At 37.6% G+C, this 12,398-nt stretch overlaps 1 protein-coding gene across 2 annotated transcripts in view; it reads left to right on the top strand.

Moving 5' to 3' along the window:
- The window catches only part of LOC306906940 (DNA (cytosine-5)-methyltransferase 3B-like), a 33,827-nt gene extending 23,337 nt beyond the window's left edge, over nt 1-10,490 (top strand). Inside the window, exons 9-22 of one of the 2 annotated variants that reach the window (XM_079478707.1) lie at nt 1,183-1,324; nt 3,240-3,380; nt 3,612-3,656; nt 3,866-3,945; nt 4,846-4,958; nt 5,109-5,292; nt 5,401-5,485; nt 6,400-6,545; nt 7,355-7,436; nt 7,657-7,805; nt 7,892-7,977; nt 8,127-8,196; nt 8,535-8,653; nt 8,739-10,490. In XM_079478707.1, coding sequence (XP_079334833.1) covers nt 1,183-1,324; nt 3,240-3,380; nt 3,612-3,656; nt 3,866-3,945; nt 4,846-4,958; nt 5,109-5,292; nt 5,401-5,485; nt 6,400-6,545; nt 7,355-7,436; nt 7,657-7,805; nt 7,892-7,977; nt 8,127-8,196; nt 8,535-8,653; nt 8,739-8,880 — 1,584 coding nt within the window. In that variant the 3' untranslated portion in view covers nt 8,881-10,490. Of the gene's footprint in view, nt 1-1,182; nt 1,325-3,239; nt 3,381-3,611; nt 3,657-3,865; nt 3,946-4,845; nt 4,959-5,108; nt 5,293-5,400; nt 5,486-6,399; nt 6,546-7,354; nt 7,446-7,656; nt 7,806-7,891; nt 7,978-8,126; nt 8,197-8,534; nt 8,654-8,738 lie in introns of both variants that reach the window. The other variant, XM_079478706.1, reaches the window with a different exon arrangement.
- The last annotated feature ends 1,908 nt before the right edge of the window (nt 10,491-12,398 follow it).

The following is a 12,398-nucleotide window of genomic DNA, read 5'->3' as shown; positions in this document are numbered from 1 at the left end:
AAATGTAAAAAACAAGTTTTCTCCCACAAATTCCATTCCAATTCCCTCTGTACATAACATTTTTGTTGTACATGCAACTTGTTGACAACATTCAAGGTTTAAGTAAGCCTTCTGTATGTAAATTAATACAACAAATCAATAGGTCTCTTGCTGAAAAATAGAATTGTAACATAAAAATAAATAAAAAAATGAGGAAAGTAGTTGAGAAAGATAAATACAAAGAAAGAACTTAAAGCAGAGAAAGCACAAATCAAATATATTTATCAAAAACATTATACTGTATATTGTTGCTGTCAGGTGGAAACCTCATATCTCCAAAACGAAACGCAAATGGAAATACGTTATTTTTTGAATACTTAAACATTGTCAATATTTTATACTTTTTATTGCGCAAAACCCACAGACAAATATAAAGGGTGACCAATATTAATGATTTCTCAAAATAAAATAAAAGCCATGGAGTAAAATGGAGTAGGGATGCACCGACATTTTTGGCCGATAACCGATAATTATTTAACATTGGAAGCCAATAATCTATATATTGCAGATAAACAGTATCTTAATATTAATTTAAAATACCCTAAAACTGCTACAAAAGGCAAAAAGTGGACATCTGCTTTTATTTAAAAACATTGACTGCAGAAAAACAAGGTAACCATTAGTTTTCTTTTTTCCCTGAAAATCATGTACCAAACCTACTTTAACACTAATTAACGATTCTTTAACCTTTAAATATTTCTGGAATACTTTTTATTTAATAAATAAACCAATGATAGAAAAAATATTTATTGTCACATGTCTAACAGGTCTCAAAACAGAAAGCTTATAGCAGTAGGTGAATGATCACGACAGAAAGATTTAACTGTGAGCATCATGCAGCTGAAGAAGTTTAACCAGAGGAAGTACTTTTTAATTCTATAAAATATCATCCTAAATTGTATTTACCGATACCGATATGGCCGAAAATGTATCGTGCATCCCTAAAATGGAGATATAAAGTTTCTGCCGTCAACAACGATACGATGCAAGTCACATGTTGACAACCAAAAGGACTAAACAGACGTCATATCATAAAATACCATCATAGTTCTACAATACACATCACAATTTTTTTGTATTGTGGATTTGCGATGTATTTATATTATTGTGACACTGTTCTGTTGTATCTGCGTTGCTCCTCAGGTTGCCAGTATACGTGCAGAGAAGACATTTCCTCCCTGCGAGTCAGACAGTACTGAAGAACAAATAAAGCCCATGCTGGACTGGGCCCACAGCGGCTTTCTGCCCAAGGGTCGGGAGGGCCTGAAACCAAGAGAAGACACGGGTGAGAACACGTTATCTTGAAAGCAGCCACATTCCAGACCCAATTACTGTGTCTTTAAATGACCCCAGATTAAGTGAAGTTAATCATATAAATCCTCACTTAACTCCGAGTAGACATTTAAGACTCACTTTAAAAGGGCTAAACATATGGCAGGACCACCCATAATGCCTGTTCCTTTAAAACATATGCCATTGCATCAAATAACAAAATATATAACTGACTTTCATTTACTTTTAAGATAGCTAAAGCAAACTTGAAAAGCACAGTTTAAAGAAATGTAAATGGTTAAAAAACTGAATAGCAAAGTATTGGTCACGGCTGGCACTCGGTTTGATATTTGTTATATGATAACAATGCAAAACCTTAGCTAAAAAAACAGCAGAAGGGCACGGGGAGGAAACAGTTCAAGTAAGGACAAGGAGACGGTTGTTGCTAGAAGGAATACAGCTACAGACAGAAGTGGTGCAAAATCTTCCCATATAATTACAATAAATTACATTAGATAACGCCTATACCTAACCCAAACCTAAACCTGTCCTCAAAATTATAAATAAATTGTAATTTTCAATAGATTTCAAAATAGAAGGCACAAAACGACGTCAAAATAAAGGTGTAACATAAACCAACATCAGATCTGGATAAACTCAGAAATCCAAGGTTTTTCAGAACCTGGCAGCATTTCAAACATTGTCATTTTATTAAGTCATAGAAAATATTAGCAATGGGGAAGTCATATGACTTGTTATTCATGTTTTTCTCCAAATGTCATGAATTAATTCGTCTTCCCACATTATACTTCAGTTACATTGCAGCTTATCGATTATTCCCATCTTGTATATTAAACTTTAAACACACTTGGGTATATTTTAAACAGAACAGGTGTATTTAAGAAACATTATAACAAACATAATTGCACAAAATTGGCTGTAAAGAGGGGCTACAATCATATGAGCCGCCGCCTTTTATGTGAAGGTGATGTTAAAACAACACCTGCCGCATCCACTATGTTAATGAAGCAATGAATGAACCATCGATATGCTCGCTTTAAGAGCATTCTGTTCCTTTCTGATTCCTCGAAAATGTATTAAAACCCTGCCAAGCCCTCAAGAGTAAAGCTCTGTCAGTTGTTGATACGTTGCTCTCACTCTTATCGGCCTTCTTCTCTAAATCCAGCTATTAACATCTCTGATTATAGACATGATTACATATATGTCCAAATCCTCAGCTGTGCTTTTCCTCAGGACAGGATCTTACTGTAGCTATGGCTGTTATTGGTGTTCATTTCATTGTTTTAAACTGCAGCTACTAGAAATTGATGCCAAACTCTCACTCTTCTATATTAATGCAGGGTCATGCAAGTCATGTAGTCATCTGCTTCTTAGTGAGTTGCTGTGAGCGAACGATTAATATCAATCCATCCATTTATTTTGTGTTTGTTTACGTGTTAGTGACATACTAGTAAAACGTGTGCTATTTAAAAGGAATCATATTTTACAAATATAATATTGTACAGTATATATAATATATTACTATAATATTATATGCATATTATACAAAAAGGCAGTTCTCTCATTGTTTATGTGTGAATCTCAGAATGTAATATCTGGGTTATACATGTAAAATATACAATATATTCTAAACCTTTATGACTTCATTTCTTCTGCGGAGCACAACAGAAGATATTTTGAGAAATGGTTTTGTGTCCATACAATGGAAGTCAATGGGGTCTTGTTTGGTTACCTACATTCTTTAAAATATCTACTTCTGTTTTCTGCAGAAGAAAGAAAGTCATCCGTGTTTGACTTCAGGGTGACAGAATTTTAATTTGTCCCTTTATGCGGCTAATGTATAGTGTCATTGTTGATAGTACATGTGTATGTGTACAGTAGTGAGTAATGTGTTGTGTTTCTTTCAGCTGAGTATTGTGTTTTTCCTCTGGCCTCAGAGAGCTTACCACAGCTGGACTCCGGCCCTCCAGAATTCCCCCTCTCTGCCAAAAGACCTCGACTCAGCATCTGCAAGGCCAAATCTGGCACTGAGGACGTCTACAGCAGAGGTCAGAACTCACACAAGGGTTATTATTCATGCTGGCGAGTGACAGCAGATTACCGTAGTGTTAAACGATACACGTGTGAAGGAAGATGTGTAAATGGGCTTCATTGAGGTCTAAAATCACCTGTTCACACCAAATTTCCGGAATGACGATTTTCGAAGGGATTGTAAAATAAAACCGTGTTCTTGAATTCTCGATATGATGCTTGTAACTGCTGTATCGTCTTTATTTCAGAACAAATGGTCAATGAAGTTTTGAAGAACCACAGAAGTATAGAAGGTAAGATTTGTTTTAAATTACATGAATCCATTCACATTTTACCGCTCACACTTAGAATAAGCAACTATAAAATCTAAATATAAAATGAAAAAAAAATGTCTTCCCTCCATTCAATTGCTATAAAGCACACAAGTAAAGTTTGCCCAACAGGCCTTTCTCAAATGTTATTGCGTCTTGTTTACTTGATTTGTTCTCGTTGTCTGTTTCAGAGTTTTGCCTTGCTTGTGGAAAAACAAGAGTGGCAACCTTCCATCCCCTGTTTGAAGGAGGCCTTTGCCTAGCATGCAAGGTAACTCAAGGTTCACTTGCTTATCTGCCCCATTCTCATGTCACACATGACAAGAAAACCTGAGATTCTGGGAATCCGGCGCTGTAACACGCGCTGACACGACTGCTCATAAAACAGCACTTGATCCAGCACCTGGACACCGCTATTGTATCTATTGGTTACATAGGAGGACAAATATACGTGTGGATTTCACCAGGCTGTCTTATCCTATCCGTTATCCTGTTGCAATTTATTTGAAGTGACATAATACATTTGTTTAAGCAAGCTTTGAGTCGCATTTGGATTGACAATTAGATTGTAGCGTGAAGTGAATGGGGGAAGCGTTATGCTTTATATAGCGGCTTAAGGGAAAGACGTCCCGTCTTATTCACAGAGGGGTTTGTCCGTCTACTTAAAAAGTGTACATTGTGCACATAAAATGTGTACATGCATGTATAATCTGCTAAAAAAGGGTCTAATTTACTTTTTATCAGGTCTGGCTAAACCGGCTTGGCCAGGGTGGGAGGGAAGGGAGACCCCCCTATGCCGGGACAGTTCAAAAACTAAAGATTACATCATTTATTCACTTTTATGTGGTTCAAAACATGTAAATTACTCTTTTATCTGCAGAAGATATTTTGAGAAATGTCTAAGTGGTTTTGTTTCCATTCGATGGAAGTCAATGGGGGCCAATGTTGTTTGATCACCAACATTCTTCATGTTCTGCAGAAGAAAGAAAGTCTTACAGGTTTAGAATGGGTAAATAAATGTGGCTTTTTTCACCGAAAGAAACACCGTTGTCAACATTTTATGCAAATTTTGATTATAAAACAGCCAAAGTGGTCACCCGAGTTGAGAAACAGCATTTGTTTCTGAATAGAAATGTATGTATGTCTTAAAAGTGTTTTTTGTGTGTGTCAGGATATTTATTTAGAGATCTCCTACATGTACGATGATGACGGCTACCAGTCGTATTGCACCGTGTGCTGTGGGGGTAGAGAGGTGTTGCTGTGTGGAAACGCTAACTGCTGCAGGTACCAAACCAGACAGATCGTCTCACGCTTCTCACACGCTCATTCTTTCAAATCTCGCATTCCAATATAACCTCTCGGCATCTCATCACTCTTCACCCTGACCTGCTGTCATTCATATCATCTTAATGTCTTCTCTGTCTTTGCCTGCAGGTGTTTCTGCGTGGATTGTCTGGATATATTGGTGGGTGCGGGAGCAGCTAACAGCGCCCGTGATCTGGACCCGTGGCGCTGTAACATGTGTCAGCCCCTGCAGCAGTACGGTGTGTTGAAGAAACGTCACGACTGGAGCTTTAAACTGCAGGAGTTCTTCGTCAGTGACAACGGACAGGAGTTTGTAAGTCTGATATGAACCTGGTTGCAGCATAGAGGGACTTTCTCAGTTTTTAAAGCTGGGAATCTTTAAGCGAGCCACTGTTTACATATTCACTGTGTTTTCTTCCAGGAAAGTCCAAAGATTTACCCTGCGGTTCCAGCAGAGCAGAGACGGCCAATCAGAGTGCTTTCACTGTTTGATGGCATTGCCACAGGTCAATGTGCTTTTTGGTTTCCTTGGTTATGCCTGTGGATATTAATATTTTCTGTAATTCCTTTAAAAACTGCTACGTATGGGGTGCTTGCCACATACACACTTTACTTTGGTGGCTCTCCCAGGTATGTTTACGCTGTAAAAGTATATTTGTTAACTTCTTTTGGTCCGTGATGACACCACCTTCAATCGATACTACTAGATAATATCCCCTTGCACTACCACTGTAATACCTGTTCGATCTGTCATCACGGGATTGATCATTTAGGCTTAAAAACACCACATCTGGGAACATTAAGTTTTGAGGCTCAAATAAAAAAAATGCATATCTTTCTGCATAACTTTCTACCTATCTTTGCTCTTTCACTGCTGAGTAACCTGGAAAAAAAGGTTTCCATGTACCTTAACATGTTAGTTTGGTTGTCAACAGCTTGTACATAAAAAGCGGAAGTAGAAAGAAAAATTGAATTTCGAGTGTTTGTGTTTATATTAAAAGAATTGGAGAACAAGATAATCATTAGCCTGTAATCATGACTCTCTAAATCATTGTCAGATGAAACTGTGAGGCAAGTGACAATTCCTTGCTCTGTACTGTATCCTCTTTTGTCCGGCCTTGGTAAATCTGCGGAGAACAAAACACAGGGTGATGTGATGCAGCTGCCGGTCAGTAACAACGCAAAAGTAAAAACTTGAAGCTCTTTCTAGCATTAAAAACCAAGAATTTTTTTATTATTTGACAAACAGTGCCATATTTTTATATGTTAATAGAAGGAGAGGAAAGTTGTGAGTGATGGGATATGAAAGCAAAACAAATATTCAATAAATCCAAATCTTTTGTTCAAATTTTGTAGTGTATATGTCTGTTGTCTTGTACACGGCACTTACTATGAATGTCATATGTATGTTTATTTGTAGGTTATTTGGTGCTTCGAGACCTGGGCTTTAAGGTTGACATGTACATTGCATCAGAAGTATGCGAGGACTCCATTTCAGTGGGTGTCGTCCGGCATGAAGGAAAAATACAGTATGTGCACGACGTTCGCAACATTTCCAGAAAAAATGTAAGTGCACTGCCATTGTTCCGCTTTGACAAATGACTCCGTAGAGACTAATATCCATTGGCACGGTCACCTCACACACACCTGGCCTGAGATTATTTGTTTGGCAGCGTGTTGCTTGTTCCAACAGCGCTCGAGAAGTGTAATGGCCTCACCTGAGTCCCGTCTTTGTAGTCACACCTTTAAGTCTGTTTGGCTTCCATTATCCCTTTTACTCGCATTCAAACGCACAAACACAGGACAGAGAGAGCTGTCTTAAGCCTTAGTGACGGAACACAAAGGCTCGTTTGCCCTTCGAAGATCCTCTCTCTCTTCAGTTCATTCACCACCACACCGACCCACTCAATCACTCGCTAGCTCACCCATCCGTTGTTGTTTCCGAGGCTGGGTTGGGTGGGATTGCAGAGAAGGCCGCATGAAAGGGCTGTTGTTGTGGAAGAAAAGAGAGGAGGATATATCGAAGGCCCTTGATAGGGTTATCACTAAAACACTGAAAGAATGAGAAGGCCAGCTGCAGACACACACACAGATGTTCCTTTAGTTTGAAATGTCTCTGTTTATGTTCTCTATGGCTCAGTGATCTGTAATTACACTGATGGGGTAGATACTGATCTCTGGAGTTAGGTTCCTTATCCACCTTATCAGTTTGAACCTTGCACTACATGTTCTTTTATGGTCAAAGCAAGTGAAAGCAGCCGATTTATTTTGAGAACACCAGGAATAATGCTTTTAATGCCTGATGAAGGGATTGTTGAGCTCCAGACATGTCTTGCAGTTTCACTAACACTAGATAGCGCTCTTCTGTTGTGTAGATCGATGAGTGGGGGCCCTTTGACTTGGTGATTGGTGGAAGTCCCTGTAATGATCTTTCAATTGTCAACCCAGCCAGGAAAGGTTTGTACGGTAAGACATTGTCAACACTAATATGATTGTTTAATTATTCTTTTGATAAAAAATTTCTTGGGGAAAGATGATGTATATTTAAGAGAAGTACCTGATACTTAAATTAAAAAGTTTATAATTTCTCCCCAAAAGTTCCATTCAGAAATATTGTTTATTATTTGCAAAAAACTTTCAACCAACTTGACGATAAAATGATATCATCTTTCTTTAGAGGGGACCGGGCGGCTGTTTTTTGAGTTTTACCGCCTCTTGAGTGAAGCGAAACCAAAGGAAGGGGAAGACCGTCCTTTTTTCTGGATGTTTGAGAACGTGGTCGCCATGAGCGTCAACGATAAAAGAGACATCTCACGATTCCTGGAGGTTTGTGCTTTCATCTAGTTTTGCTTTAGATCATCTGTTTGTTTAAAAACTTGAGGACTGATAAATCTCTTTTCTTTGTTCTGTAGTGTAACCCTGTGATGATTGACGCTATCGAGGTGTCAGCTGCTCACAGGGCTCGGTACTTCTGGGGAAACCTACCGGGAATGAAGAGGTATTTACACCATCTTCATCATGGAACATCTCATAGTAGCCTTTTTACTATTTTATATTCTTCAAGTGGGTTTAAGATCATAATAAAGATAAGGTGTATATGACCATTTATGTAGCGATATGGATACAATTAAGGTGTTTTGTTTTCAGACCTCTGTGTGCCTCTGGGATGGATAAGTTAGAGCTTCAGGACTGTTTGGAACATGGTCGTGTTGCCAAGGTAACATATTGTGACTTGTTTTAAAGGCCTTTAACACAGTGAGTGACAAGTTCCGCTTGTGATCTTGTCACTTTTCACACATATAGGTGTTTTTTTCATGCACCAAATGTTTGGTACTTGCCAGCCCAATCGCAATAACACCCCCTGCTGCTCAACTTTAGAAATGTTAGTCAGACATTCTGACGAGAACTAATTAATATTTTAATATTTGTATTTATATTCTCACTGTCTCTCCAAAAGTAAATATTATGTTTTAATGCATGCTGAGCACATACATACTAAATGACATTTGATTAGTACATTATATGGAAGTTAAATCCAACGCCGTGTGTCTCTAGTTTGGAAAGGTACGCACCATCACAACCCGGTCCAACTCCATTAAGCAAGGAAAAGATCAGCATTTCCCTGTCATGATGAACGGCAAAGAGGACATCCTTTGGTGCACAGAGCTGGAGAGGTGCGTTCATACACCATCAAAAGACTTCATTGACTGATTCGGTCAACAACATCCCTAGCAAATTTCTCTCCTTCTCTCATTACAGGATTTTCGGCTTCCCTATCCACTACACGGATGTGTCCAACATGGGTCGGGGGGCCAGACAGAAGCTGCTGGGACGGTCTTGGAGCGTACCTGTGATCCGACACCTGTTTGCCCCACTCAAGGACTACTTTGCGTGTGAATAGCACCTGTAGCATCATACAGCAAATACATCAAACATAATGCCAACGTACGAAACCAAACGTTCTCATTAAAACAACAAAGACCTCTTGGAGACTCGCTTGTCTCCTAAATTACAATCTCATCTTTAGATGAGCTGAGAGGTTGGGTTGAGGACTCCTGACCGTCAGACAAAACGGTAGTAAGTAGACACTGTGGTGTGATGTTTAGAACATCGTCTGTTGACACACGGTCAGCTTTTGTACTAGACATTTGTAAACTTGAGTATTGGAAGCTCTCAGTTAGGTTTTATCATTTATTGTCATCATCATGGCATCGTTTTGAAAGAGTTTACACTATGCCTTATAATTATATTTCATTATTTCAAAAATGTAGCTATGGCTAAAGAATGGAGAAACGGAACGATTCTTATCAAGCGTAACGTCATTATAGATTATGTACGCTTGCAAGTGACACATTTCAATTGTACTGATGGCATGAGAAAATACTTGAAATTTATCATTGCAAACTTGAAACACCAAGCTGTGAGCCCTTACAAAACAATGCATTCAAACGGATGCATTATCAGAATATATGCTCAAGGCATGATTTTACCATGCCAGAATTGTTTTACTCCCCAACTGGACACTGAGACAGTGTAGTGCTTATACAGGTGACATACCCTCTGTTGCACAATAATAATATAACAAGAAGGTGTGTCCGTGAGCAGAACTACAGGGCATTAGCCTCCGCTAAACATTACAGAATCTTCTCCATGACTTGTTTGAGATGATAAGTACTTTAACCTTGAAATTATTGTTTACAAACTTTAACACATTTCTCAAGCTTTCTTATATTCCTTAAGTTGTACTTCGTTTTGTAGATCGACCCCTTTGATGAGGGACTGTATTGAAAACCGTTAGCTCTATATGATGTTTCTTGTTACTTGTTTTTTATAGTTGCTACAGTTTTCTAAAACAACAGTTTCACTCTATGATTGTAGAAAACAAGCACTCTTGATTCTTGAACTCAAATGCCTTAAAAAAATGATGTGTGGTGCCTTTTGAAGAGAAACTGTTCAGCCTACCTTGCAGGGTTTTAGGTTGCGAAGAAATTGTCTTCCTTTTGTTTTATAGACTTAATGCTGTAGCCCAAACTGTTAAAAACCACTAAAAAATATATATATATATATAAATATATATATATGCTTAAAACTACTGTCCAAACACAAAGCTTGAAGTTTAAAGAAATATTATTACTTCATATTAATCAAGAACTTTACACCTTAGGATATTGCTTAAAGTTCTTTGTTATTTGGTCATTTTAATTTTTTTGGACAGTTTTTAAGTGTTGGTCTGACAAGCAGATGTAAAAACAGCACAAAGAACAGCTTGTCTTTTCTCTTTATACTGTAGTGTTGTGTGATTACAATTTTAATATCATAGCCCTAATATGTTACTTAGTAGATGTTCCAATTTTACATATGTTGTCAGTTTACTTGATATTTTACCTTAATCTGTGGTTTTAAATGTTAACAGTACTTTTATACAGTCCATTTGTACTTTTTCATAAATTTTTCTTATAGTTTTTTTGTATACAGTTTCCTGTTCTTTGGGACTTAAGGTGTAAAGAAATAACCAAAAATGTTAACATCATAAACAAAACCAATAAAGTCCAAGACTCAAAAACTAATTGAATTGTGTGTTTTGTGAAAACAATAGTAGTGTGTGAGTGTTTCTAAACTGTTATATTACTATACATACATATATTACTATTAATGTATAAATAATATATTATATATTGCTATGAATGTATGAAAGATGTATGCGCACATATTAATTGTAGCCATCTAATCCTAACAGAAAAAGACCAGTTCAGTATTTGTTTAATCCAGGTAGGCTCTGCTAAATAGTTAAAGAGACAGTTCACCCAAAGAATCTGTCATCATTTACTAACCCTCCAAAACTCTACATTTTTCATTGTTCTGATGAACACAGAGACAGATATTTGAAAGAATGCTTGTAAACAAACAGTATGAAAACTGTTCTTCCAAACATCCTTCTGAGAGTAGGAAAGTATATCGTGTGAAATAACATTCTACAGATATTTTAACAGGGCAATTTTATTGTCATGCTCGAGACCAGCAGTCCTATCCTTTTGAAGTTTTCGCGGTATATTCCATATTGTGCATTTACAGTGGGCGGGGTCAAGAACCTATAGAGCAGGGGCTTGTCAACAGGCCAATCATCTTTACTCATGTTCCCTTCACTTTACAAATAAGTGGGGAGACTTTTTTTGTTTTGTTCTCAACAATGTTCACAAACGTGACTTTATTGAGAGATGTGAAGTGCAACTGGCAAGTGCAATCACAGTATTTTACAATTTATCTCCTGGTTTGAGAACACGCACAGAACATAAGCACACAACTTGAACACAATGCTAAATCTGTCAGCTATATGATAGTCAAGAGTAACTGTAGGTTAAAAGATTGATCCAAAACACTCCAAAACTGAAATCACATGGGTGTAGTTCTTCAAATAATTTCAGGTGAATCGTACAGTGTTAGATGAGCAGTTTCCAATTGTCAGATAAATATCACAAGACAGGTCTTGTTTTAACAGCATTAAATCTCCATCCCCCAACAACTATGGTCTATCTGTACAACCTATATAGTGTCTCTTTAACCGTTTCTCATGACATCGCTATTTTACAAAATACTTACACTCATCTTACAATAATTTACATTTGCCTGCCCGCCTCAAAATTCTGCTCAATTCTCACCTATCATTCTTGAAAGTATCATTCCACAGATAAGCAGCCTTGAATTTGCATGAGAAAGAGCAATTCAAGCAAAACAGCTCTTCCATTTCTTCATTCAAAGAAGCAGCATAATTAAACCAATCCAACTATGAAAGTCATCTTTGCATCCACCTTCCCCATGCCAGATGGTGCACAGATGGGATTTGGGAAGTTGAGACGAACATGTCGAAGAGACCATCTGAGAAGTCTTCCAAAAAGCTGAAAAAAGTTTTCTCATAAGTACTGCAAGCAAGGAGGACCGTTGCCTCAAAATGAAAGCATCCTTTGTCAAACCCACTCACGTCTTTGAGCACCACACACATTAAAGCCGTACTGAACAAGATCAGTGGGAAGAAAATGTGTGTTGTGGTTGATGAAACGACTGACGTTCGAGATCGCAGCGTTTTAAACATTGTTATAGGCAAGTCAGTAATAATTGGGGATCGTAATGAGTATAATAACAAAAGTAATCATCTAAAACTATATACAATTCATTTTTGTACTAATTTCCCTTCTGGTATTTAAAATTCAATACATAGAGGCAGATTGTTTGCAGATTGTCAGCGATTTGATCGGTCTGTCCATAAAACGTATCTCATTTGCAACGTTATAATCACAGGTCTCTCAAGTTTTTAAGACAGTCAAGAGCGACATTTCCAACCCCCCACCCAAACACATCAACAGGGGTGTTGTTGTGTTGGATCACTGAACACAATTTAACCAAATACAAAGTATTTATTCAATT

The sequence above is a fragment of the Barbatula barbatula genome, assembly GCF_947034865.1.
Source record: "Barbatula barbatula genome assembly, chromosome: 17".
Lineage (NCBI taxonomy): Eukaryota > Metazoa > Chordata > Actinopteri > Cypriniformes > Nemacheilidae > Barbatula > Barbatula barbatula.
The sequence above is the reverse complement of the archived record's forward strand: the minus strand, read 5'-3'. Positions and strand labels throughout refer to the sequence as shown.